General features: G+C 36.9%; 1 protein-coding gene across 3 annotated transcripts in view; it reads left to right on the plus strand.

Annotated features, from left to right (window-relative positions):
- The window catches only part of KCNH7 (potassium voltage-gated channel subfamily H member 7), a 247,618-nt gene that overhangs the window by 148,067 nt on the left and 72,921 nt on the right, over positions 1–26,630 (plus strand). Inside the window, exons 4-8 of one of the 3 annotated variants that reach the window (XM_086615257.1) lie at positions 6,787–6,819; positions 14,359–14,787; positions 18,890–18,910; positions 19,416–19,439; positions 23,499–23,713. In XM_086615257.1, the coding sequence (XP_086471383.1) occupies positions 6,787–6,819; positions 14,359–14,787; positions 18,890–18,910; positions 19,416–19,439; positions 23,499–23,713 (722 nt within the window). The remainder of the gene's footprint in view (positions 1–6,786; positions 6,820–14,358; positions 14,788–18,889; positions 18,911–19,415; positions 19,440–23,498; positions 23,714–26,630) is intronic. The other 2 variants (XM_086615258.1, XM_086615259.1) reach the window with 2 other exon arrangements.

Here is a 26,630-nt window from a genome sequence, read left to right on the forward strand (position 1 = left end):
TAGTAATGTTATGGTAAAAATCCCATTAAGGGGTATCAGAAAAAAATGATAAAATTGGATCAGAAAAAAAATATAAAAATTTCATCAAATAAATTCCATTCATAGTCTCTTTTTATTCCAGGATGCTGTGATTATGTTAAATTTGAACACTATACTTCCTGGTTTTAAAAAACAATTTTAAATGGTCTATGCTTAATGTGGTTTTATTGAAAAAATGGATGGTAAAAAGGTAAAATACCAATTGGAGGGGGGCAGAAAAGAAAGACCTTCATGTCTTGAAAAAGGGCTTTTTCTTCTGCTGTCTGTGATACATCACTGTACATTTTCAAGTGTTGCCACTTGCCGTATTTTAAAGTGAAAAGTCGCTGAAGAGGACACCCGCAAAAAAAAGCACTTAGTCAAAACATCCTTCTCTTGTTTTACAGTATTTTCGCCTCACATTCACAGGGAATTTCCTTGTTGAGGGTTCTTGAAAAATGAATCGGTGAGGCTCCAAGCTCAGTATGTTACAGAGAAAGATCAAGGAGCAAAAAGAGGCAAAGAAAGGTGACTTGAACCACTTTCCTGCTAGTGGCTTCAGCCAGATGCCAGAAACTGGCAGAAACTAGGGCAGGCACATGGCTTGCTCTTACTCCTGCGTAGTTGCTTGTGGTTTCAGAGCAGACTGTTATGTGGGCAGGATGGGAAGAATGGTGATACAAAATATACTACATAGCCAAAAATTCCTCTTGGCAGAGTGAATTCTCAAGAAAGAAGCCAACCTGTGCAAAACATCCAGAAATAACTGCAAGATATTGTGTACAGTCCAATGGTGGATTTGAATTAAAACAAACAAACAAAAGCCCTGAAATTTAGAAATGGCAGAGAGAGACCTATAAGCAACAAAAGAAGTCACAAAAATGGTGTTTACCAGTAAAAACATCTTTTTTAAGTCATGTTCCCACCATAAGAAAGGCAAACAGCAGATTCTTTAGGAGGAAGCTAGTTTTTCATCATCTTACTCTGTTTAGAACATACATGAACAGTTAAAACAGATGATCTGTTTTCATTGGACCACATACAAAATGGACAATAGTGGGTACTGGTTCAGCAAAAAAAGAAAAAAAGAAAGCAAATAAACAAAATCCCTTCAAATCCAGCAACCAATTTAGAACATGAAAATAGACAGGGAACCAGCAATAGAACAAGTGCAATACATCTCTGACCAAAAAAAAAAAAAAAACCCAACTGAAAAACCAAGATAAGCAATAGCTAATGACAAAAGACAAAAGATTTCACATTGCATTAACATCTATGACCTTGAAGTACACAGATCATGAGAGATTTCTTTCCAGAGCTCCTTAGATTGAGTTTTGTCGTATTAGAATGTCTTTTCAACACGAGAGCAAATAAAAATGACTGAGTCAGGTTGCAGGAGAGAAGAACTAAAAGTGAATAGGAAACAAAAAGATTACATTTATTTTCCTGACCCTAGAAAATAAGATAACTCTTCCATACTATCATTCTTCTTCTAATTGATTTACTAAGAGTCGACATCAAAGTTATAAAGTGTAACTTTGAAAAACCTTTCAATTTTCTAAAAGCATCTATCCTGCTAGCTGCAGCAAACAGTTTCGAACGACACCGCTTACCACAGTGCTCACCATGACTGAAATCTAATACAGTATAAGAAAAAAGTTTTTCATACTGTACACACAGTGCATTCTTTTTTCGAAAACTCCAAGACAAAAGAGGGATTCCAACCCGTTAAAGGGCTGAGGGTCCTCGGAATAAATTAAAGACCTGTGGAAGGCAACTGACATTTCCTAGGTTGAGCTCAGAGACTACATTTACTTCTAGGTAGGCAGAAAATTAAAAATTTACTGGCTGAATATTGACAGATATTTTAAACAGTGTTCGTAGGCCCTTTGGGCCAGGGATCCTGTCTTTTATTATGTGCCATTATGATGGCTAACACAGCGAGATTCTGATTCAGCATTGGGCTTCACGGATCATGATAATGATAGGCCATTAAAAAAAATACCATGTGTTGCCAGGAGTTTGATGACTACATTTGAGTATAAATAGAATTCTTTCTAGTCTGGTATTCAAGAGCTCCTCTCTCATACGCAGCGAGAAGCTGAATAGGCAGTAATGTGAAAAGTGAAGATACTGGCTTCACAATAGCAGTGTAAAGATCTTTTCAGTAGATCCTTTTGTTCCTTTTACTCTTCCTTGCAAGAATTTATCACGAGTTCTCTATGGCAGTCTGACCAGTGTATGCATAATCAAATAGCTAAATTTTGGAAAATCCTACCATGCACCAAATCTGTAAAGAACTACTAAATCACAGTCAACAGATTTTTTACTCCTTTCTGTTTCATTTCTTTTGTGTTTTGTCACAATTTCATTTTTCAATATATGCCTTTTCATGAGTAAAACAAAGGAAGTCTTCGTTCATATAACACTCTTTCCCTTTTTGGAGAATAAAAAAATATCCCAAAACATCTGTTGTATCTTTTTGTTTAAACTTCTAACCAAATATATTTCATACTACCTGTCCCATCTTTATATTCAGAGAGGTGAGAATATTTGTTCTGTAAGGACTTACTCCATGACTGGCTAACATCCTTTTCTCCGGTGAGGATGTATTTGTACAATGTGCAGTTAAAATGAGACTTACAGAAACTGATTTCTGATAGAGATGTCCATTCATGATCCAATCATTTTTCTAAATTTTGTCTCATTTCCACATACGAGAATTCTATTAATTCTTACTTCAAGTCTTTTCTAATAAGTTTGTTTGCTTTTTGCATTGCCTTTTCTTAGATCTTGTAAATGCTTTATAATTACAAAAAAATAACTTCTATATCCAAAGATAAAAACACTTAATAACTTTACCCCACCTCACTTTTTCTGTGAAATGCTTGAAGACATAAATACCTGCTTTTTAATGTAAAGGACATTTGTTTAGCATATTACAGTGTTAAGATCAAAAGTTTTGAGCTACATAAGCCCTAAAAATGACTTTTACTCATATTAGAGCAATTCTTATGGACTGTTCTCTGCTACATCTGATAAGACACTAACATTGGCTTGATTGTCACTGCAGCGATAAAAACTTATTCCCAAAAATTTTGTTCATTAATTTTCATTAATCTAATCATTTGGCAAAATTGTATAAAATTTTCAACTCCAAGTGAAATAATGCATAAATAATGGATGTTTAGCAAGATGCTTTTAGAAAAAGAGAACTCTTTCCTGTTAGACTCACTGTAAAAGAAAAAAGAGCTTTCTGTTTTTTTTCTACAGTGAACTAAATTAAGAAGACGTGATTTTATACCAGTTTAGCAAAAAACCTCTGTGAACACTACTAAATTATAATTTAAATTTGTCTACTAGTACCAGGTGTTAACCAAAAAAAAAGACAAAATAACTTCCTGTGCAGTGTAGTGTACAGACTTCATTTAACTCTTTATTATAGAGTGTTAAGCCAGTATAACTTCTGTATATAAATATGGCTTTTAAGTCATCAAACTCCTGGCAACATACTGTATTTTTTTTTAATAATCTATTATGTAGCATCCAATCTGGCTTGTTAATCCACTGCATCAATTTGATGAGGAATTGTTACAGAAATTTACAGAACTAGTGACATAAATTAATATTTATTCCTGAAACCTGATTCTGTTCTTCAAAGCTGTCAAATATGCATCTGTAGAGCCAATAACTGCAAAATATCAAAATCAGTCATGACACAGATTGAACACAGAGAAACTCAGTAGCCATTTCACACTGGCAGAAAGTCATAGATTTGAGGATACTGACTTCTAGATGAAGAATGCAGCTATAATTTTTCTACTCAAAGTAGACCTTTTGTGAGATTCTAATATACACACATGAACAGGATGAGAAAAACTTCTTGGAACTTTCATTCTGAGTTGTCTTAATTTTCTGCCCCACCTAGAACATGCTGCTTTTTTACTGACCTATAAGTGCTTTTTCTAATATTTACTCCAGCGCTGTCTAAAGCAAAACTCTTATATAATATGTAGGCTAAAATAGCCGAAGTCAGATGAGGTAACTTTATCACAAGTTTTATTCATTTAACTTCAAAACATTTTGGCTACCTAGAAGTACTAACCGATAAGCTAATACTGGTTCCCAAACACAGTGTTCATTACCTCATGGGAGAAAGCCCAGAAAGTTAATTGATTAAGCATATAATTGCATTCTGCTGAAGAGGGATATCTGAGGACTCTCTTATCATTTTATCACTTCAAAATCTATAAACCTATTAAAGACAGTCTGGAATAATTTCTTGGGTTTCCTCCTCTAAAAGAAATAAGAGGATCTGTTATACATCCAATAAACACAGACTTTTTGGATAAGGTTCAGACAAAACTAACAGGTTAATAATATACTTAAAACAGCTAAAACCATAATCAGAAACATTTCAGGCAAGGATGTACTTCAAGGTGCTTACACTTCACCAAGTATAGCCCCATCCTGGCCCTGGCAATGGAGTTACATCTCAGGAGTAGAGATCACTGCATCCACTGAAGTTACAAAACAAAACCAGCACAACTGAAATTCAAATCTGGCCTTTCCTTTAAGTCATAGAGTTAACTCAAAAAACGGTATTTGATTTCCTCTGTGCAGAGCACTTTGCTATATAAGTAAGCATAGCAGTTTAGTGACAGGCAAGCATATATTTTTTTTCTAAACATATCAGGACAACAGTGTTGTTCTGAAATATTGTGTATTGTTTGATGCATACAAGTTTGCCACATAGAACATGGCACGTATAAGCAATAGTAACCCCCTGACTTTGCCCAAAATGTAATGAGAAATTTGTCCAGGGTCTTATTTTTAGCTGCACCACTGGGAGCAAATTCATGATAAGTGAGAGCTAGTCAAGAAAAATTGCGTCCAGGAGGACACAGGTTTCTATCTAGCCAACCAGCAGCACAGTTCTGACAACCCCAGTGTCAATATATGTATTTGTCTCCAAGGTAAATTACAGCAAATGTTAGGTGAACTGAGAGTGTTGAACTCTTAGCAAAGGAATATAGCCAAACAGCAATCACCAGTAAAGACAGAAGGACCTCTGGTACATTCACCTTCAGTGATCCACAAATACCTAACTGCCTAATTAACAGAACAGCCATTAAGATAAACAAATTCAGTTAGTCTTCTTTTACAGACCGTGGAATACAAGTGGGGTGGCTATATTTCTGTTTCCTCATCATCGTTACTGTTGGGGCTGCTGAGATTAGAAAGGAAGCTTCTGTGAATTCTAGCCACTGTAATTAGCTGTTTGCATTACAGCCTCTCTCATCTCGGATCACAGAGCTGTTTTGCAATATCTTGTACAAACATTCAATAAAAAAAAAAAAAGGCAATCTCTGCTTAAAGAGATTACAAACCAGAGAGAGGGAATGACACAGTTTTTAGTAGCTTTCAGTGGAGGTGACTTGTGCACACTGGACAGGTAAAGGAACACAAACGGGCAGTACTCTGGCTATGCAGAGACCCTGCAAATTTTTTTTTTACTATTTAAGTAAATACATAGTAAGTCTGAGAAGTGAATATGAAAAAAGATTCTTGGATTGAACTAGAGCCAAGAGGTTTCTTCCAGTCCTATATTTTTACTCATATTTAACAGGACTCCTATCTATTTGTTGTTTTCAGGACATCTAAAGCAGGTGGGTTTTGTGAGGTAACTTGATGGCTAGGATAATGATTTTTCAAAGTCATCTCCCATTATAATACAAACCCTCGGAAAAGTACAAAGGTAGTGAGTTTTGCATCATTCTCTGATGGAAGGAAGAGACATATGTCTCTATTATTCATAATAAGAACTAGCACAGAGAACTTAACACATTTGTGCACTTGTTAAATTGAATTAGAGATTTTAACCTTGAAGAGGGAGAAATCAAAACTATCAGGGTATCTCAGACTTAGATGAAGAGGACTCTACTAGATAGCAGAAAAAAAAATATTTAAATAGATTTGAGAAGCTTTCAGATGGACACTGTTCATAAGGAATATGTTTTGTTATTTCTATTACTCACCATGGAGTAGACTTTATTTTAAGGTAAGCAAACAAAATAGATCTATAGATAAAAACAACGGGGTTTATCACCACTGTGACTTATTTCTTCTCAGGCATAGAATCTTATCATTATTACTTGAGTGTGTTAAGGAGCATAGCTCCCAGGCACGTTGGACATTTCAAAGACCTGAAAGCAGTTGGCAGAGACACATAATCTGAGGAGTTCTTCCCATAAAGAGATTAAATAAGTGAGCCCTATCAGGAATATGAAACAAGTGTCAGTGAATAAAGCCTATTCTTCCTAAGGAGATTATGAATTCTTCAACATTTCAATAAGTTTCTTCCAAAGAAAATTTGCATTTCCTAGCCAAGAAATGATCACTAAGAAATTAGAAGAGGTTCCATTTCATGAGAAATAGCACATTAGTCTGGATACATCTACTTTAGTTTTCTGTTTGAAACATTAGCCAACTTTAAAACTTGGTAATTGGAAACATATATTGATCTATGTGTGTCAAAGTACTTCTTAATGGAATAGTTCTTAAATTTTCCAAATAAAAAAGCAATGTACCTTTAGAATAATTCTGCAAATTACATATATTGTGTATGAATTTGAGCTACCTGAATTTGCTTCTAAAATGTGTGGAAATTTGATATTCTACCTTCTTTTCTTAATAGCCTGTTTATTTTTTGAACCTGTTTCTTTTTAAGCTAAAGCTTCTTGTAAATCTAGTTTAATTGTATTTCAGATGGTAACAACCTTTCCAGTGGCTCTTCCTCAGGTAAATCTATCTTCTAAAATTCTATCTACTAAAGTCCTTTTATTGCTTTTTTCTAGTTCTAATATTGCAAGATCTCATTACATTTTATATAATTCTAGAAGAGTGCAAGTCAAAATATGGCTCTTGCTCCCACTCTCTGAATACTTATTTCTGCAAAACTATGGATATAACAGCTAAACTATTAAATTTAGTATAATTATATGACATATAAAATCCAAATGTAGTGATACTTTTCAGCTTATTACCAGAGCATAAAAAAATTCACTCAATATATGAGACACTTTTAATTATGTCTAAGAAATAAAAATGCAAGAAGTAAAATATCTTTCTGAGAGGAACAAAAATTCTTTTCCCTTAGGGCTTTTTCAGAAAAACCACTGTAACTCCTATAATCTTAACATAATGAATAAGATCTAATAAAACAACATTTCTGTCAGCGAATGAGAAGAAAACCAGACAGGTACATGTACAGGTTCATAATAACATTCAAGTATATAACCATTCTATCTTTTGAGGGAGACCCTGAGAACGTTGTTCAGACTAAATTTACTGGTTAACCACTCACAGCATAGCCCTACATGTAGCCAGAGACTTCATTCCCTTCCTTTCGTGTTTTGACAGGCTACCTCAGAGGCCTATGTGTAGACAGGAGGATCTGGAACCATATTATTCTCTTAGCCATTCTCAGTATTACTTTTTAGGAGAAGTATAGCCTGAAGACAAAAATGTACCATCACCAGCACAGGGATAAAACAACTTTCTCACTTGCAAGGGAACATAAAGAAGATCGCTGTTACTAATACTGATAAAACTCAAGTGCAACCTTAAATTTTAGAGAAAACTAAAAGAAGTGCCAAAATTAAAGTAGACCATACCAGAGAATTAAAAAAAAAAATGTGTATGCAGTGTCTGAGAATTAGAAATTTAAGCTTCTAAAGTTAATAATTGGATATGCCTTCCTTTCCCTGCCTGAAAAGAAATGAAGATTATTTAATGAGCAGAGCAAGAAAATGATCCACTTATGTATGCTTGTCTACATTTGGAGGAAAAGAACTGAAAAAAAACATAATTGGGTCTTGCTGTAATTCTCTGTCCTAAGGCCTGCTGAGTCCAGACTGAAAATAAGGCAGTATCATATGCCTCAATGTTTGCACAGAGTACATTCAAGTATTTGCTGCTATTTTAGACTCAATGTTTAGGGATTCCATTTCTCAAAAGCAATTGTTTCCTTCAGTCTGCTGCATGAGTTGCTAGATGGTGTTTCCAAGCCTTTGAGCAAAAATTCAATAATTGCCTGTGTCTGTATTTCTGATAACATGGATCCTGAAAATTCCTTGACAATAAGCATTCAATTATCGGAATATCTTTCAGCACAGAGCTGATTTGTGCTCCTTTTGTGAAAGTAATTTTGCTCATTGTTTGGGGAAGTTTCAGAACAGAAGTACTGTTGAATTAATCCGTGCTATAGACGATAGTCTATTGTAATTGATCTACCTTACCTGCCCTTGTCAAGGAAATCTCCCTATGTTTAGCACAGGTTGATCTTTGTGGATATGTATGTTGTATTCTTTAATCTTATATACTGAAAAAGTAACATAAGTTTCATGTTATAGCCAGACCAGTCATCCACTATGATAAACATATCCAGGACTTGATTATCTTCAACACTGTACCACAGTTCACAGGTCATACCAGAACATGGGCAGCTCAGAGTTTGGTATAGCTCACAGTCTAGGACAGGTGGTACGTCACGCCAGGAAACAGTTCTAGCAGTTTCTACATCTCAATTTATCTTGAGCGAACTTTTTGTGCATTTGAGCTCCTTTGATTTGGTTTTCGAAAGTCTAAATCTAGAGAAGACTGAGAGTCTAGTAGACTAAATCTAGCTCCCAGCTAGGAAGTCTGAGACCAGCTACCACTTCCTTTCCTTTTGGTTGACTTACCTGAAAGCAGCTTCAGATACAAGTTTCTGGACAACTACTTCTATGCATCAGCATGAAAATAAAAATGCTACTACAGCTGCTACAAAAAATGACTGAGCAATTCTTTTGAGAAGCCATTATGACCTCCCAGCTGTTATTTCTAAAGGCTATTCTTCTGCAGTTCTCAGGATAGGAAATCAGGAATACCATGTGCATTGACATGGGCTCAACACTTTGGGGTAGCACATAGCATCTACCAAAAATCCTAAATCCACTGAAGAAATTGTAGTGAAAGTAAAGCTTTCTCAGTTGTAGACATTTCTCTGACATTGCCACGGTGTCTAGTATTTAAGTATACATTTTTATCTCTAGAAGTTTGAGGAGTACCTTCACTGTAGCAAAGCAATATTGGGGCCAAATATCAATTCCCTTCCTTGTTACAGAATACTTGCACAGAACAGATAGGGGAATTACTTGCCACTCAAGTGTATTGGGTGACTAAAGAAATCTTTATTCAGATAGATTTTTGCTGGAATATCCCATTTTCAAAATGAAATTTTCATTGATGGAGCAGGAAATTTCCAACTATGATTGTAACTGTTAACAAAGTCTTCTGGGAATCAATTTTCATTCTTCTTTCCCCCCCTCCCCTGCCACAAAAATCTATATGATGGTATTTAGTGTTGTAATTTTCCATTAATGTTAACATTTCCCATTTCAACACTTATGGAAAAACAAGGCTATTAAATTTTCTTATCAAGATAGGTTTTTTCCCTACATTTTTTTCACAAAACAATTAACCAAAAAATATTTATTTCCATTAATTCTAAATATCTTCTCCTTCGATCTCTCAAAATAAGGGACAGAATTAAAAAAGACTTTCAGAAGACAATAAAAGTCTATTTGAATTTCAGATTTTGGAGATAACTACATCTGCCAACAGTTTAGAAGTGTCCTTTCTTATCTGCATTATATTTTTGGAGTGAGTTCTACTACTTAGAAGCTCTAAGGGTTAGCTGAGATGGCACAGAGAATAAATAAAGCCAACTCATTTGCAAATCACTTATTCAGGGAAGCAAGATTTGAAAGGAGGAGGTGGAATGTGAGCCTGGAGTTGTGACTCAGACTCAACTGCTTTCCTCAATTGCTCTTAGCAAGCCACAATTATAAAAATCTCTGACTCAGCATTGAGAACAACTTGGCAATCTAGTCTTCGACTTCAATAAAACATAAGGATTTTAATGTAGCATTATCTCTATATTGACAGTAAATAGCTAGTTACATCTCAAAAGTGTTTTAGTCTTGTAAACCAAAATAGATACGCTCTGACATCATACCTACACAAAGCAGAGATTGTCCGCTTTCAAACAAAAGATTTTACCCCTTATGCAGTATGCCAGGAAATCTTCCACTGACCCTTCTAGTCTATACTGAGACAGCAGGCCTGAGGCCATGAATTCTGCTTCATGACAAATTGTATTATTACTGAGCTGAGCAAGGAAGTGTAACGTAAATTACACAAATTCTGAATGGGCCTCCTGATAGCTTTAGCTGCAGTACTGCAGGAGACAGCTGTCCAGCTCATTATTTGTACACTGAAGAAGAATAACAATACTCCTCCTCTAAAGAATATTCAAATTAAGAAACAGGAAATAGGGATTTTAACTTTGAGACCATTTATTACAGTTTAAAGAAGAAGAGAAAAAAGCTACTCATTGAAGCTTTCTAGTTCATGCTCAAGAGTCTTAGTAAGAAGCAAAATTCTCACTGAGTTTTCTTTCCAGCTGAACTGCAGTTAGACAGCTAAATCAGTAATGCGCTAGAACGTGGTCATATTAACTTGGTGAAGCGGAAAAGACCATCTGCACCACCATGAATGTAACTAAAATAGAGTGCCAGCAAAAAGCCTTTAACGGTGTCTCATGCCAGAAAACCTTATGAATGGTATTTTTAAGAAGTTCATTGTAATTGATGAAAAGAGAGTTACAGTATTTGTTTCACTTTTGACGCAATAAACATTCAAAATTGATTTATGAACTGCTTTACAAGTCAATTCTACCTGCATTTCAAAATAATAAAATTATTTTCTATATACTTCACTAATTTCAACTGTAAGCAATTTGTTCAAGTGTACTTAGCAAATTAGAAGAAATATGCATGTTCTCAAGGTGCACTCAGCTGCATATCACTGTGCATATTGAAAATTAGCACCTCTAGCTGCTGTTTAAAACTTGCATGACCGGTTTTATGTAATAGAGATTTCTGTCTACTCTAATGTTGTGTGTGTATGCGCATTAGAGTAATAGATTCAATGCTGAATATTTGGAACTCAACAAGCTTTTTCAGAAATTGTCAAGGAAAAAAAAGAAGATGATTATTATATGAATTTATATCTTAAAGTAGTTTTAAAAGGGTCAAAATAAATGACCAGATTTCTAAATAGTGAGATGTTATCAATAGAGTCTCACAGGTTCTTTATTATTTAATGCTTTTTCAATTACTTAGATAAAAAAAGTGCAAACAGCAAGGTAAGAATGTTTGTAAATGTCACAGGATTATTCAGAATATTATATGAGGTTTACAAACGTGCTATGAGACTCAGTGGCCGAGTTGTAAAACTGCAAATGAAATTTTTTACAGGCATAATAATAAAGACTAAATTATCTGTTACCAATCAAGGAAGAAACCTCTCAGCTGTTGTGAAAATATCTTAAATTAGCACATAGGAAGATAACTGAAAAAGGCAAATCAATTATTAGGAATTATAAGTCACTGCATTGATCCCTGAGTCTGGGATCAATGCAGTGACTTATAATTTTTACAGCTCAGGGCGCTGTAAAAAAATGATTACATTAGAAATTAAAAGTAACTGAGAAGAGTGAGAAGGATGATCAGAGGTCGGTCCACAGTACAGTTGCACTAGCATTCTTCAGCTTGGAAAAGGGGTATACATAGAGGAATGCAAAAGATGCATGAAAATCTACAAATGTTATTGAGACTATCAAAAGGGATAAATTATTAGCTATTTTTCATATCATAAGAACTAGCACTCTCCCCAAGGCAACAGGTTTGTAGCAAACAAGAGGAAGTACTTTTTCACAAAGGTATGCTGAAATAATGGAACTATTTCCTATAGGATGCTTTGCAGATCAAAGTACAACTGTGTTTCAAAAGCACTGAGACAAATTCATGGAAGAAAGGTACACCAAACATTCAGGTTTGGTTTGAACACAATCTCTGGCTCAGAAAGTTTCTGAACTGCAGATAGCCAGAAACTGAGTAAATTTACTGGGAGAAATAACACCATGTAGTGGTTCTTAAACTCCTTCTTCATGTATCCACTCCTGGAAAATATCAGAGGCCCAAAAGTTCTAGATGGACCTGTGGTGGTGTCGTCTAGTATAGCAACTTAAGCTCTTACATAGGTTTTCCTTTAAGAAGAGCAGGGCACTCTTACTATCATTCATTTAGAACTCAAAATAAATTCAATATGAAATATATAGGAAATTTGTTTTAAAACCTTAAATAATTAAGCTCTGCCATTAATTGCTCTACACTTACTTTTGGAGGCATCAATGAAAGACTATTTCAAAACATTTCAGTATGGGATGATAAATTTCAGTGCTAAATATTAATGAACATTAGTTAGCTACAAACGCTGGCAATTAAAACTGACTGGAAAAAAAAATTAAATCTTATCCCAGACAGAATTTCTTATCCCAGTAGAAGAGAATAACCAGACATTTTGAGGAGTCCTCTGAGAAATCGGTTTGCTATTGATTCATTGCGGAAAACACTCGTAGCAAAGTGATGAGTGACAAGAAGCTATTAGATAAGTCAGGCTGTTTATGCAATGGCATCTGATAATTTCATTTATTTAGATTTTTTCTTTTTTTTTTCATTTCTTTTTCTAAACTGTTTACTATGTTTTCTGTATGACAGAAGTCCCTGTGCCTCCATCTGTCAGTTGTATTACACAATACTTTAAAATATTTTCTATCTGGTTTTGGGGTGGTTTTTTTTAGAGGGACAGTTTGCAGATTTTACAGTTCTTCTATATTTTCCTTAGTTGCACCATATTTTACACTCTCTCTCAGATTCTGATATTTCTTATCATTACATAAAGTTGCTAGTTTTCCAGAATACACTCAGAATAGCCTGCTCTGCCATTCAATATACCAAGCCTGACTAAGCTCACACCCATGCAGATGTACAAAAGATAATTGTGTTGTATAGGTGCAATTAAGGCTTGAGAGCTGTGTCGCTGGTTTTTCTTCCCATGTGTTCCTTTACCTTTCATTTTAAACTCATTCAAAATTAGTGTTTCATTTAATTATAAAATACAAGTATTGGAAAGGATTGTGGCAAAACTGATACATAAGTTATTTTTCTTTCCTGAAGGATTAGCACACTGTCGTGGGTTAGGCCGCTCCGGCAACTGAACCCCACACAGCTGCTCACTCACTCTCCCCCACCCCCAGGGATGAGGGAGAGAAACGGGAAACCTGTGGGTTGAGATAAGAACAATTTAATACAGATGATCTAATACACAGTGTAGATGCTCATCACCCCCTCTCATCCGCAGCCCATCTCGTCCCGAAGCTGCAATCCCGGACAAACGCGAGGCCCCGAAATAGAGAGGGGCAGAGAGATAGAGATAGTACTCCAAGAGTGGGAGTACTGGAAGAGGGAGAAAGGAAAAAAAAAAAAGGCAATAGAGCAAAAGTGCAGAAACACAAAAGGGCAAAAGCGGCGAAAAAGCCAAAGCACAAAAGCCCTTCTTCTTCCTGGCTGTCCCTCACCTTTATACTGGGCATGACGCTGCATGATATGGAATACTAATTGGCCAGTTTGGCCCTCAATCTTAAGTTCCACCACAAATCACAAGGGGAATCGTGTCCCCCTTGTCCCAGCTATGCTCCCCCCCTTATCCCGCCATGCTTCTGCACTCCGGCCAGAACACGGCACACTGAAAAGTCCTTGGAGTTTCACTTTCAACTACAAACATCAGCTTGCTATCAACATTCTTCTCAGAGCGAGCCTCTGAGTAAAACCAAAACACAGAGCTCTTCTAGCTGCTAAAAAGAAGAGCTAACTCTGTCCCAGCTAAAACCAGTACACACACATATCTTCCTGTTTAATTTGTAGCTAGTAAATCAGTAAATCAGCAATACGCGTTTAAGCACATGGAGTTTCACTAATAACAGAGTCTACAAATACCTATCGCAGGATAACAGCTGCCAAACAAAGTAGTTTGACGTGTTCTAGCTGTGTTTTATAGAGGCATAGATTTTTAATTTAGAAAGAACCATCAGAACAGATATCATTCTCTCTCTTATAACAGACTGTAGAGTCAATGCTGCTATATCTATCCTGAGCTAAATACTTTAGGTCTGACTGAAGTGTGACATCCTTCAACATTATGACTATAACAAACTTGTAGCTATATAATATTTCCATATTTACATCTTCCATTCTAAGCATCATAGTTTATTAGGAATAGGTCAATTATTTATAGCTGTTATTATGCACTCTGACTGTGTGTGGAAAAAAGCAGATTTTCATGACAAGAAACTAATATGTAATATTTTCTTCTTTTGTATGGGTTTACATGTAGGCAGACTTTTTGGGTTCCGGCTACCTGGATTGAGACTTTTAACATACAGAAAGCAGTCCTTGCCACAGGAAGACCCTGATGCAGTGATAGTCGACTCATCTAAGCACAGCGATGACTCAGTGGCTATGAAGCACTTTAAATCACCTACAAAAGAAAGCTGTAGTCCCTCAGAAGTGGATGATACAAAAGCACTGATTCAACCCAGTAAATGTTCGCCTTTGGTTAATATATCAGGACCTCTTGACCATTCATCACCTAAAGAGCAATGGGACAGACTTTACCCTGAAATGATACAGACAAGCAATCCACTAACTCATTCCAGATCAAAGGAAAGCATTTGTAGTATACGGAGAGCGTCTTCAGTACACGACATAGAAGGCTTTAACGTCCACCCCAAGAACATTTTTAGGGACCGTCACGCAAGCGAAGGTATGGTAGAAAGTCAATCAGTATTCTCTGATGTACTAAAATAGGAATTATTGCAATTTTTCGTAGTCATTATCATCACTTTGTAAGCAAAACTAAATATAATCAGGTGTATGCATTCAAAGGTGCACTAAAAATACTAAGAGCCCAAATATGCCAGGCTTATTTAAACTAAATACTGCTTTTCATGTCTAAGCAGACCAATGAAGTCATGAGGTTGCTTTTAGAGTACCATCTGCCTTCTGTATAGGGATATGGCAAAATCAGGCCCAATGTTCTTAAAGCTAATATTGGTATTTGGAGGGGGGAAGGGAATCAGATGATTGTTAAAATTGCATGCAGAGTTCTGTCCCGTACTCACATATATTAGATTGTCTTTAACTGTATGAAATCCTACAACAGAGACTGGTCAGTTTATTTTTCTTAAATCTGTAATGTGTACATTGTATATTCCCTGATCCAACACTGAGACATGTTTTTATCTCACACTGAAGAAAATATCCTCAACAACTCCATTGAAATACTTTGTGTGATGCTTAGTGAAATACTTAGTGAAATGGTGAAATGCTTGATGTAAAATTCACGTAAGTGTGATTTTCTCTTTGTGTTAGTATATTCTTGCGACCAGTAATATTTACAAAGATGGTTTTGCTGTCTTTTTCTACTGTCTCTCCTAATTACACAGTCATGGAGTGTGGTCCATGATTTCTTGTTGGAGACAGGGAGTTTGAGAAACATGGGAATCAGCTTAGCAAACAGAGGTTTGAAAGCCCTATGAATGGCAAGACACCTTTGAAACGGGCTTTCATGGAGCAATGCCACATATACAATGCTTTTGCAGCTCGTGATGGTCTAATGACTTGAATTGCATACTTTTGATTCAAGCCAGATGACAAGGAATGTATGTGGAAAATTTTAAGTTTTTGAAAACATTTTTCATGGAACACTGCACAGATTCATAAATTATGAAGAAAATCAGTTTTCATTTTCAGTGATTGCCTGTTTTTCTCCTATTCATTGACCACAAGTGTGAAATTCCTTTATGTTCTCCTGCCTTTTGGAAGGTCCACATCAAGGACTCTTTGCTTCTGTATATCTCCTAAAATATAAGTCTGAATGCTCCTCTGCCACCCAGATTAACTCCTAGATCAGCAGAACTAATTATTCCTTCCACTTACTCTTCTATATGAAATATAATGGGTAAATACTTTTTTCCTCATTTCTATTTCTTTTGGACTTTGATTTTTTTTCAGTTGAAATGAAGCTGAAAATTCAATTAAATCCATCCTAAACCGTACCATTTTGCTATATTTCATGTTCGTATTCAAGCCATTTCAAGATCAGGATGTGGAGACAAAAATCTCCAAGGTTGAACCTTGGCATGTCTTTTGGACCATTGCATAAGCTTTGTCTTGGTTTCAACTTCCCCAGATATTTAAACTCACTTTTCAAATAAAACACATTTAAAGATATCTGTTTTGTCAATTTCTATTTTCAGAACCTATTCTCATCGAAGCACTTCCCAATTGTCATCCTTCATCCAGTTATATGATGAAAATGTGTAAAAATCAGTTTGAATATTAAGTTTCTTTTGTTACGGTTGTACAAAGCTCGTGCAGAAATTGTCACATAATTTAATACTCGCTGCATGAAGGAGCAAAAATTTCTATCTCCATTTCAGTGAACAATATTTTTCAAATGTTAAATACTAAGGAAAATAAATGTTGCTATGAGGAGTCAATAATCCATTTGAATTCCTATGGCCTCTCATGTGAGGTGATAATTTACAGTGTAAATAGATAAAACACTGCTACTCTGATTTCACTCTGCATAAGCTACAAAATAGTAGAGAATCTCGCCCTAAGTTTAGGTCATACATATGGATTCTAAAAAAGTACAGCAGAACAGAGAACGGCTCTCAGAATTGCATTAGAATTAGTAACCATCCTTGATGCCATCTGCTTCCCAGCATATTAGAATTTGGCACCTTATGCTGAAAAGATGTTTAAATTTAGCCAGCAAGCCCTGCTTGCCTTACACAGCAGTGAGCCATAAAACCCTATTGTTGCTATAAAATTATCCATGCAAGTTAAGCAACCAGGATTCAACTTAAATCATCTTCTCTGGACTCACAGACTTTGAGCAGAAGCTGTAGATATTGTACTGGAGAATGTAAAGCCCTAAGTAAAAGTAAAGTATAGTAAGTGAAAGCAAGCTACAGTCCTAATAGGCTAAGTTATGGGGCCTTTGATGTTGCAAAATGTATTATCCAAGGAAGCATCTGGTTCACTATCTTTCCCATTCCATTTTTATTTTGTTTATTGATCCTAATAATTCTGAATTTTCCTGAATCCGCTGAAAACTACTACTCTGTCTGACAATGCAGTTCAGGATTCAGATTTAATTTTTTTCCTCCTCTTCCATTTCAAATAATATTACTTGAAACAGCATAACAGAATTCTGGTAGGAGAGAATAGCAGCATTTATCTCAATACTCACTACAGTAATTCACACATGGTCAAACTTATTTTTTGGAAGATAAGGCAATGGAGAATATAAATTATTTCATGTGTTAAATTAATGCACGTAGTGTAGTTGCCTGTCACTTTAAAATTATCATAGTTGTGGCCATTATATGCTGAAAAGGTATTATACTAAAAATGACAAGTTAGGATTTTAAATTCATTTGAGAGTATTTCATTGAAATCCATTCTAAATTTGCCTATTTGACAGCAAAAGCAGCAGGGCAGGAACTGTGTCTTCCACCCACCACCCAAACTCCAGCTGAGCCCTTCTCACCTGAAACACCAGCAATCCAGATTTCTGAGGCGGACACAGCTTCACAGGGACTCTCCAGGAATTTTGTTGTTTTCAGAAAGTGACCTCAGTAACATCCCTGCCGTCTTCTGAAAACAAAAAAAAAGGCGCTTGAGCCTGAGTCAGCCTACAAAATCTGCATTACTGCTACAGGTGCCCGGCACAGAAAGGCGTCAGGCTGAGAGGAGCTGAACTCCCCCACACCTGTGGTCCAGAGGGCCCAGCTCGATGTCCCATGCTCCCTAGCCCTCGGGAAGCTGAGGAAAAGCCGGAGAGGCAGCAGGTGTGCCGTGGTGCCACAGACGAGGACCAATGTCCCCTTCGATTCCCCTCGCAGGAAAATGCCACAGGCTTTCTCCAGAGAGGGGCTGCAGCGGGCGCTCTGAGGGGACAGGGCTGCCGTGGGGCGGGCGGGCACAGCCCCCTCAGCCCTCGGGGGTGCCCTGTCTGCCGGGGGCACCTCACCCCCGGGCAGCCACAGCGGGCACAGCCCCCTCAGCCCTCGAGCGTGCCCTGTCTGCCGGGGGCACCTCGCAGCCCGGGTGGCCGCAGCGGGCAGGGGCACCATGCAAAGAGAGGGCCGTTTGTGGGTGAGGTACACCCGTGAACAGGGGTGGTATCCGCCCATCCGCCTGTGTGGTTTCTTTAAAATTAATAACAATAATAATAACAGCAACAATAATAATATTCTCCCTAAAGAGGTGTGATCTCATGAGAGGATCCAAGGCTGGGTGCACCCATGAGGGCAGAGAGCTTTGCTGCTGTCACCTTGCGGAAAGTCACCTCAGAGCTGAAGAAAGGTTGACAGTGTGTCTTCCTCCTTGGTGTTGCTCCACTATCAATCCTGTGCAGAACCTGTGCGGGGCTCCTGTGCAGCCCCGCGCCCACGCAGCCGGCCGCCCTGCGCCACGGACCGCGGCCATGGGGGCCTCAGCCTCACCTAATTACCTGTGACTCGTTACCACTTCATGGTGAGCATTTCTGACCTCCAGCCCAGTACTGGACTCGTGCAGAAACAATTTTATCACGTTGCTGTTGAGGCAAGTTAGCTACAGCCAGTCCTGCTACCTGTTGGTCTGCTCCAAACAGTTTTACAGATTATCTCTCAATTGTCAAAGCGACGTCATCATGACTAAAAGTCCACAAAATATAATCAAGGAGATGCAAAAATATTTCAGTTCAAACCACATACATATTTTGAAGCAATATTTCCTGCTTTTTTCTGATGTAGATTTTAGTTGTCTTTTTTTTCTCTCTTTTTCTTCACTTTTATTATGCTGAAAACCAGACAATGGTCGCAATGTCAAAGGTAAAGTATACATCTAGACTGTACCTTCCAGTGTTTCAAACAGCCACACTTTTTGGCATGTTACTTTGCCTGCTGTATGAAATGTTCAAATGCAACATTCTCATGCCGACTTTTCTAGGGCTAGGTACATTACTTAAATTATACTTGTTAAACACGTAGTTATTCCCTTAACTGTTGTCTCAAAGCACTATCTACCAATCCCTGGAAAAAGTGAAGGCATTTGACTTAATTATCTGTTAATTTTTAAAAAAAGGAGGGGAGGGAGATATAACGTATTACAGTTCTTTAATTCAGTGCTGTTGTCCTTAAGCAGGCAAAACTTCTGTTGAAGCTACCAGGAGTTTTACCTCTGAAAGAATGTGTAATTGGGCGGGGCCACTAACAAAAAATTTATTGCTATAAGGTGCTTAGTTTTCGGATAACTATCTCAAAAATAAAATAATTGGTTATCAGTAGCCGTGTGGAAGTATCTTCACTTATTCCTCTTTTGTCTCCTTAAAACTAGTTTCACGTTCCTGGATGGCAGGGGGTATGGTTTCAAGCTTCCTGTAGTATTAAAATGTGCATGCATGAACTTCATTGCCAATTTCATGTTTAAATAATATTTAGTACAGTTACAAAATAGTTTCTATTCACCAGCACTGAGCTACATCTTTTAGAAGCAATTTGAACATAATTAAGTGACTTTCTCCATTTCTAGAAAACAATTACTAAAGTGTTCAGTTTAATTGCAATATCTGTAGCTATGTCCAAAAACTGGTTTGTGACTTCATGCATGATGCAAAAAGTGTGTGTACCTGGTAAAGTCTTCTCTCTAAACTGCATGCAGTGCATGACCTAGATTATGTAAAGCAATTCATGGACTACAAAATCATTGCTTTTGCTTCATGTGTATGTTGGCAAAATCTTGGGGAAAAAATGCAGTCTCTGTATTGTAAAAAAATTTTTACAAATGTATTTACTGCTGGTGAAAGATGAAGGATTGACAGCTCAGGAGAGTGAAATCGTTTCTCAGAGCATTGTGTAAGCAGTGACAATGGAATCCTACCATAAAAACAGGGAGCTCAAACTTAACCTTGAAGAATCTCCTTTGTAGGGTAGGCAGAAGCATGTCATTCTCTCTGCTTATTCAATTCTTGGCCTCTCTGCTGAAACCGTCAATCAGGGTGCCAATTAGTGTCATTTGTGATTGTGATTTGTTACGGCTCTCTTTTTCTGCTTCCTGCTATGAGAGTGTAGCAAAGGTCCACTAGCTGTCAGCATCAGCTCACTTAAGGCAGTAATGTCTTTCAATTAATTACAGCTATCAATGAGGTACATGCATACCTTTCACCACTTTCTAAAGCAAAAGAAGGTGGGTAAAAAAACCCAAGGTTTTATTCTCATGTGCAATTAACTTAAGTCTGATACACACTAGAGCATGAGCCTTAGGTAGCAAAAGAGAGAGTAATTTCCTTTGGATTAGAAGCAATGTAAGATTTAAATCCCAGAAAGCAAAGATTCAATGACATTTAAGCATCTATAAATTCACTATAAAAAAAAATAAATCTTATCTACTATCTAATCATGGATTTATCTAAAATCCCTTATTTTCTTCTTACCTTTGAGTTCCTTAGATATCAAGGGTCTTGTTCATTTGACAAATGGCCTCAAGTTGATACCTCATTCATAGAATCATAGAATCATGGAATCATAGAATGGTTTGGGTTGGAAAGGACCTTAAAGACCATCTAGTTCCAACCCTCCTGCCATGGGAAGGACACTTTCCCCTAGATCAGGTTGCTCAAAGCCTCATCCAACCTGGCCTCGAACACCTCCAGGGAGGGAACATCCACAACTTCTCTGAGCAACCTGTTCCAGTGTTTCACCACCCTCAGAGTGAAGAATTTCTTCCTTAGATATAATCAAAATCTCCCCTCTTTCAGTTTAAAGTCATTACACTTTATCCTGTCACTACATTCTCTTATCAAAAGTTCCTCTCCAGCTTTCTTGTAGGTCCCCTTTAAGTACTGGAAGACTGCTAGAAGGTGTCCCCAGAGCTTTCTCTTCTCTAGGCTGAACAGCCCCAACTCTCTCAGCCTGTCTTCATAGGAGGTGCTCCAGTCTTTGGATCATCTTTATGGCCCTCCTCTGGACCCACTCCAACAGCTCTGTGTCCTTCTTTTGTTGGAGACTCCAGAGCTGAATGCAGTACTGCAGGTGGGGTCTCACGAGAGCAGAGTAAAGGGGCAGAATCACCTCTCTCGACCTGCTGGCCACGCTTCTTTTGATGCTGCCCACGATGCGGTTGGCTTTCTGGGCTGCCAGTGCACATTGCTGGCTCATGTTGAGCTTCTCATTAAGACCCCCAAATCCTTCTCCTCTGGGCTGCTCTCAATCCATTCTCTGTCCAGCCTGTATTTGTGCTTGGGATGGATGCCCCAACCCACGTGCAGGACCTTGCACTTGGCCTTACTGATCTTCATGTCTAAGCTTACTCAATATTCAAAAATTATTAACTGCTACAACTGTGTAGGGAAGTAGATCTGAAAAGCTGTGGTCTGACCATACACACGTAGCACACGTTAGCCAGATTAGCCACTTCACTGATTTGTCAAGAGGTTGAGAGCCCTGGTTTCTTTTGCAGACTGCTTTTTGATAGACTCATGTAGATGATAAAAAAGATAGATTCAAGTCCTACCTGGGCCAAGAGATGTTCAAGCACAATATTCCAATCCCTTGGTAATTTCCTCAGTATTGGGCTTTTTAGCATTCCTTGTAGGAGAAGGATAGTTCTTTCTTCCTTTTTCCAGTGAAGCTGTTCTATAGAGAATATGCTAGGTTCATTGATCTAAGGAGGAAAAGAAAGACTGATTTTGTAGTTTAGGGGTTAGAGCATTCACTCACAAATTTTTGTTTATTTTGCATCAAACAATCATGGGACAAATACAGAAAGTCTTGAGAGCAGAACCATTGGATTGATCTTGCCCAAGGGAGCACCCGAACTGTTCGTCTAGAGCATTGTGCCCTCCCTTCTGCACCGTGGCACAATTTGAAATGGAGTAGTAGAGGATTTCTATCTCTGGCCCAGATTAATGTATAATTAGCACGAATTTAGGAGGTAGAAAGCATGTGTATAATCCCTTTTAAACTAAGAAAGCAAATTAAAAGTCTGGTTCTTCAGCAAGCATTCTAAGTATGGGAAGATCAGCCCTCACTTAAAGACTTTTACATTAAAAAAAAAAAAAAAAAAAAAAAAGAATTCAGCACTGCCTGAAGCATTTCCCCACCTATCTCCAGGACACTGTTTGCTTTGAATTTCGCTCATTCACACATCATTGCAAATACAATTCAGCTGTTCTGCAGTTGACTCTGCAATTTACCACACAGGCCTAATCCTACCCCATTGGCTGCTCACGATTCATAGAATCTGTTCTTGTTTCTCTCCCAGGAAAAAAAATAAAAAAAAACCCAACAAAACAAACAGTAGAAGAAAAAACATCACATTGTTGCCCATAATAGAATTAGGATGCTGTAAAATTCTCATGTGGATCTGAGAAATACCCTTCTAACCCACACTTCAGATACATTGTTACTGACTGCGAGACCTGGATTTTTACTTAAATTCGTAACTGAATCTAGCTCTTGCTGTCTAATCATCTTTATAATTCCATTTTCCAGTATTATTCTCACAAGCAAATATTCCTTACAATGAATATTTTTGGTGTTTGGACCAACTTTATGATGACAGTACGAAACAGGTATACTGATCAGCTATATTGCTTTCTTGTTGTACAAAGAGCTGTGTCCAGCATTGAAAAAAATAATTATGATGGATACGTACCTCCTGAAGCATACAAATGCAGTATTTTTTATCTGTCATGATGCACTAAAGTAGTATAACATGTTTAAGTGTATATTGAATAATCCATTAAGATTCTACATGGATATCCGTATTGTTTTCAATATTTTGTTGGTAATGACAATTGAAGAAATACATTTTGTGTTTTTTTTGTGATACTTCAGAATGAAAGGCTTTTAGGACAATGTTAGGCTCGTATTTCCATTGATTAAGTATGGAGTTACTTGATGAGTCAACAGAGGTAGAGCAGGAAACTACTCAATTTTCCAGTTTACCAAAAGGCATTTTTGAACTGTCATGCAAGCGTGAGCAACAGTACAGATGTAATAATAGAGCCTTTGCTCGGTCCAGACACTCTTATCTGATCGTGTGTCCTACTTCTGCTTTTATAAACAAATTAGAATAGTCTTTATATTCAGCCAGAATTATAATAGAATATACCAGCATACCTAGGAACATGAAAAGAAGTAACGATGGATGCACTACGTATTTTGCAATCCATTGACTTTATAAAAAGTTAATTTTACCATTTTATAGGCAAAGGAAATTCCATATTTATACTCAATACTAAATTTGATTCTTATTAGCAATAGAGTTATTTTTAAAATGTAGATAATTTTTAATATTAACAAGTAGGATAGTGAACAATAGTTTTTAACTCCACTTTTAACATATCCCACTTAAACATTAATGATAATTTATTTCTCTGAATTTGTCAAATACTAAACATATGTTCTGATTTTTCAGGGCCTTTTAATCATATCAAGTCAAGTCTGTTGGGATCCACATCGGATTCAAATCTCAACAAATACAGTACAATCAACAAAATTCCTCAGCTCACACTGAACTTTTCAGATATCAAAAGTGACAAAAAATCTTCATCCCCTCCTTCTTCGGAGAAAGCAATTATTGCACCTAAGGTGAAAGACCGAACGCACAATGTAACAGAGAAGGTTACCCAGGTAAGGTAATACCTATCGATTTAGTTCTTTTCAGCTTTGTGAAGCAAATTATCAGTGTATTCAATGAATTGTTACTCTTTTCATAAATTATTTGGATATCTCCAAGACAATTTCAAGGGTTTGAGCCGTTACCCACTTTATCTCCAATTCAGTTGCACATGAAATAGTTTACAATATTAGATGATGCTGCTAACAAACAATACTTTTCAGGTCTCTATTCTTCCATGATAAAAAGCTGTAGTATGCACCAAATGCCCCACATAAGTCCACTAATTTCAGTGATTCCCGTTAGTCATAAATGTTAATTTCATTCTTTTTTCTTTTTCTCAGCTTTATGAATTGCTGATTAAGGCAAGGCACAACATGATAACAAATTATACATGATTGTGCCACTGATATAGGTATTCTAGTTACGTCTTGTCATTTCTGTTCCAGTTCTTTGGCTTTTCATAGTTCACTTTCCTATGGATATCTTTTCCATATGTGTACATCAAACAGGCTGTCAAAATGAAAAGCAGATACCTTTGGACTGGATGTAGGATATATTCTGTCATACGTGGGAATGAGGCATAAAGTTGAAACAAAACTGAAAACAATTCAAGATAGCATATTTCTTCACTCTAAGACAGATACAGTGGCCTCTGAAGGCAACGGATGTTTTCATCCACATATCAATATTACATTTGTGTTGCAGAGTCATATGGAGATTGGCAAGGACAGGCTACCAATGTGCAACATACTGCAAAAAAATATTAAGACATGACAATATCCTAGATAACTTTTATAGTCTTAGTAAGCAGAGGGTCAGCCCTTAAAAGCCCATCCACTGACAGACTGAAAGATGTTAGATGTGTTTTGTATTGGCATGCAGACAGAGATTCCATAAGTAAGATCCTGCCAAGCGTAGCTTTTGAATTACTGCTGACCTGCCTTCTGTAGACCAGGCTGAGGCTTCTCCACATTGGTACTATGCCAGATATTTTCCATCCTCCTATTCCTTTTGACAAATATAAAAAGGAATGTATTGTACACCGTCCTAAAGAAATAGAGATAAAAGTTCTATCAGTTCTATCATGAGATCAGTTAGTGCCTAAAAAGTAATTGGATTTTTATCTTTCATATATTTTGTCTTTGATAGCTAACTTGAATCAGCAACCATTGTACTTTCTTCCCTGGTCAGTTGTGAAAAATTTAATCTCTTCTGGATCCATATTTATACAGTTTAAATTATTCATAGTAGTTATACATAGAAATCTTTTCAGAGATAATATGGCAAAAAGTCAAGTTACATTAAAAAGGCTAATTTTTGGAAGTTATATAAGCATAAGTAAAGCTTGATTGTTTTTTTCAAAATTCTGACTGGCTAATTAGTGCCAGAGTGCAAAGTTTATATCTATTAATGACACTGTTATGGGGGAGGGGGGGGAAATAAATTAAAAAAAAAAAACTATGTCTATTCTCCAGACAACTTAGATATTATTAAAAGGTCCAATAGAAATGGTTTGAATCAGCTACACCTTTCAAGATCATTGATACTAACTAAACTCAAAATTAAATTTGAAATGCTCTATAATATCTGTACACTTCACAAAAGACTTCCAATTTAATTTGACATTGGTTTATATCCTTTTCTAAACGATCTCAACCAATGTGCAGAGTACAATTTGTGTAGTGAACTTTGATAATATACTGTTCATCATAATGGGAAAGAATTCCCCACAGCTATTCCTTTCTGTCTTACTATGTTGAGTTATCCATATTTTTAGTTGCTGCTGCAGCCTAATCTCTAGGATTAGGAACAGGGAGAAACTCCTAGGATGTATAAATAAATGTAGGTCTACTGAATTCGATAGTGAAAGATCTAGTTAGCTAGTTATGCACGAATTAGATTACAAATAGACATTTAGAAGATGAAAGTGGCTAGTTTCAGTCCTGCTTATATTTCTAATCCCCAGTGATATCAGTATGTTTTATAAGAGTCTGCACTTCGAAGGTTTCACTGCATGTCTGCCTGTGTCCTTAAAATATAAATATCTCTGTAAAACTTGTCATAGGCCCATAGATCCATTTTCTATCTGCAGAATAGTGGAAAAGTGGGTTTGGAAGGTTTAAGCACTGTTGAGAATAGAATGTGGCAGAAACATCAAATGAGATAATTAGGATATGCTCATGCTGGCACAGTCCTCTGGTACGTAAATGTGTGAAACGGCATCAAGAATGTACAGAGGGCAATACGACCTATTTAATCTACGGGACAATATCAGTAGAAGAGAAAATGAATATAAAATGGCCTTGGTAAGTTAAAAGGTTGTCCTTAGTCAGAGTAGTGACATTCTGAAATAGTCTTCTAATAAAAGCAGTTAGGACAGAAACTCCAAATGTCTTTAGAGACTGAAAAATGTAGTAAAGGGACAGAAAGCACAATGCGTTTTTCTGGGATTACAGGACTTTGTGGCACAGAAGACCACTTCCAGTTACGTATTTCACCATTCAAACATCCATCCATCTCTCTCTGTACTCTTCTGTATCTCTTTTCTTTTCTTTTTCTCAACTTTGCTGAGAAATTCGGTCCTGCTGCTATAATCTGACGTTTCCATTACTGTGGCTGCTCTCACAGAGAGCACGAGACTCTGGTATACAGAGGCATGGATTCTGGTGTGCACCACCCTCGGGTATCAGTGAGCCTTGCAGTTGAATCACTGCACTCCTGATTCTCTCTCATGCATCAATAATATCAAACTGAGTATCAGCATCACAGGATACAAGAACAAGTTCTGCTTTCCAGAGTTAACTGTATGACTTCTGTCATGTCCACAAGCTGGAGAAGTAATTCAGATAGTGAAGATAGCGAAAAAGGAGGGATGGCACATCGCTAGTTTCACAAGGCAGAGGAAGAATAATGAATAAAATAAATAAA

The sequence above is a fragment of the Tauraco erythrolophus genome, chromosome 8 (genome assembly GCF_009769465.1).
Source record: "Tauraco erythrolophus isolate bTauEry1 chromosome 8, bTauEry1.pri, whole genome shotgun sequence".
NCBI lineage: Eukaryota > Metazoa > Chordata > Aves > Musophagiformes > Musophagidae > Tauraco > Tauraco erythrolophus.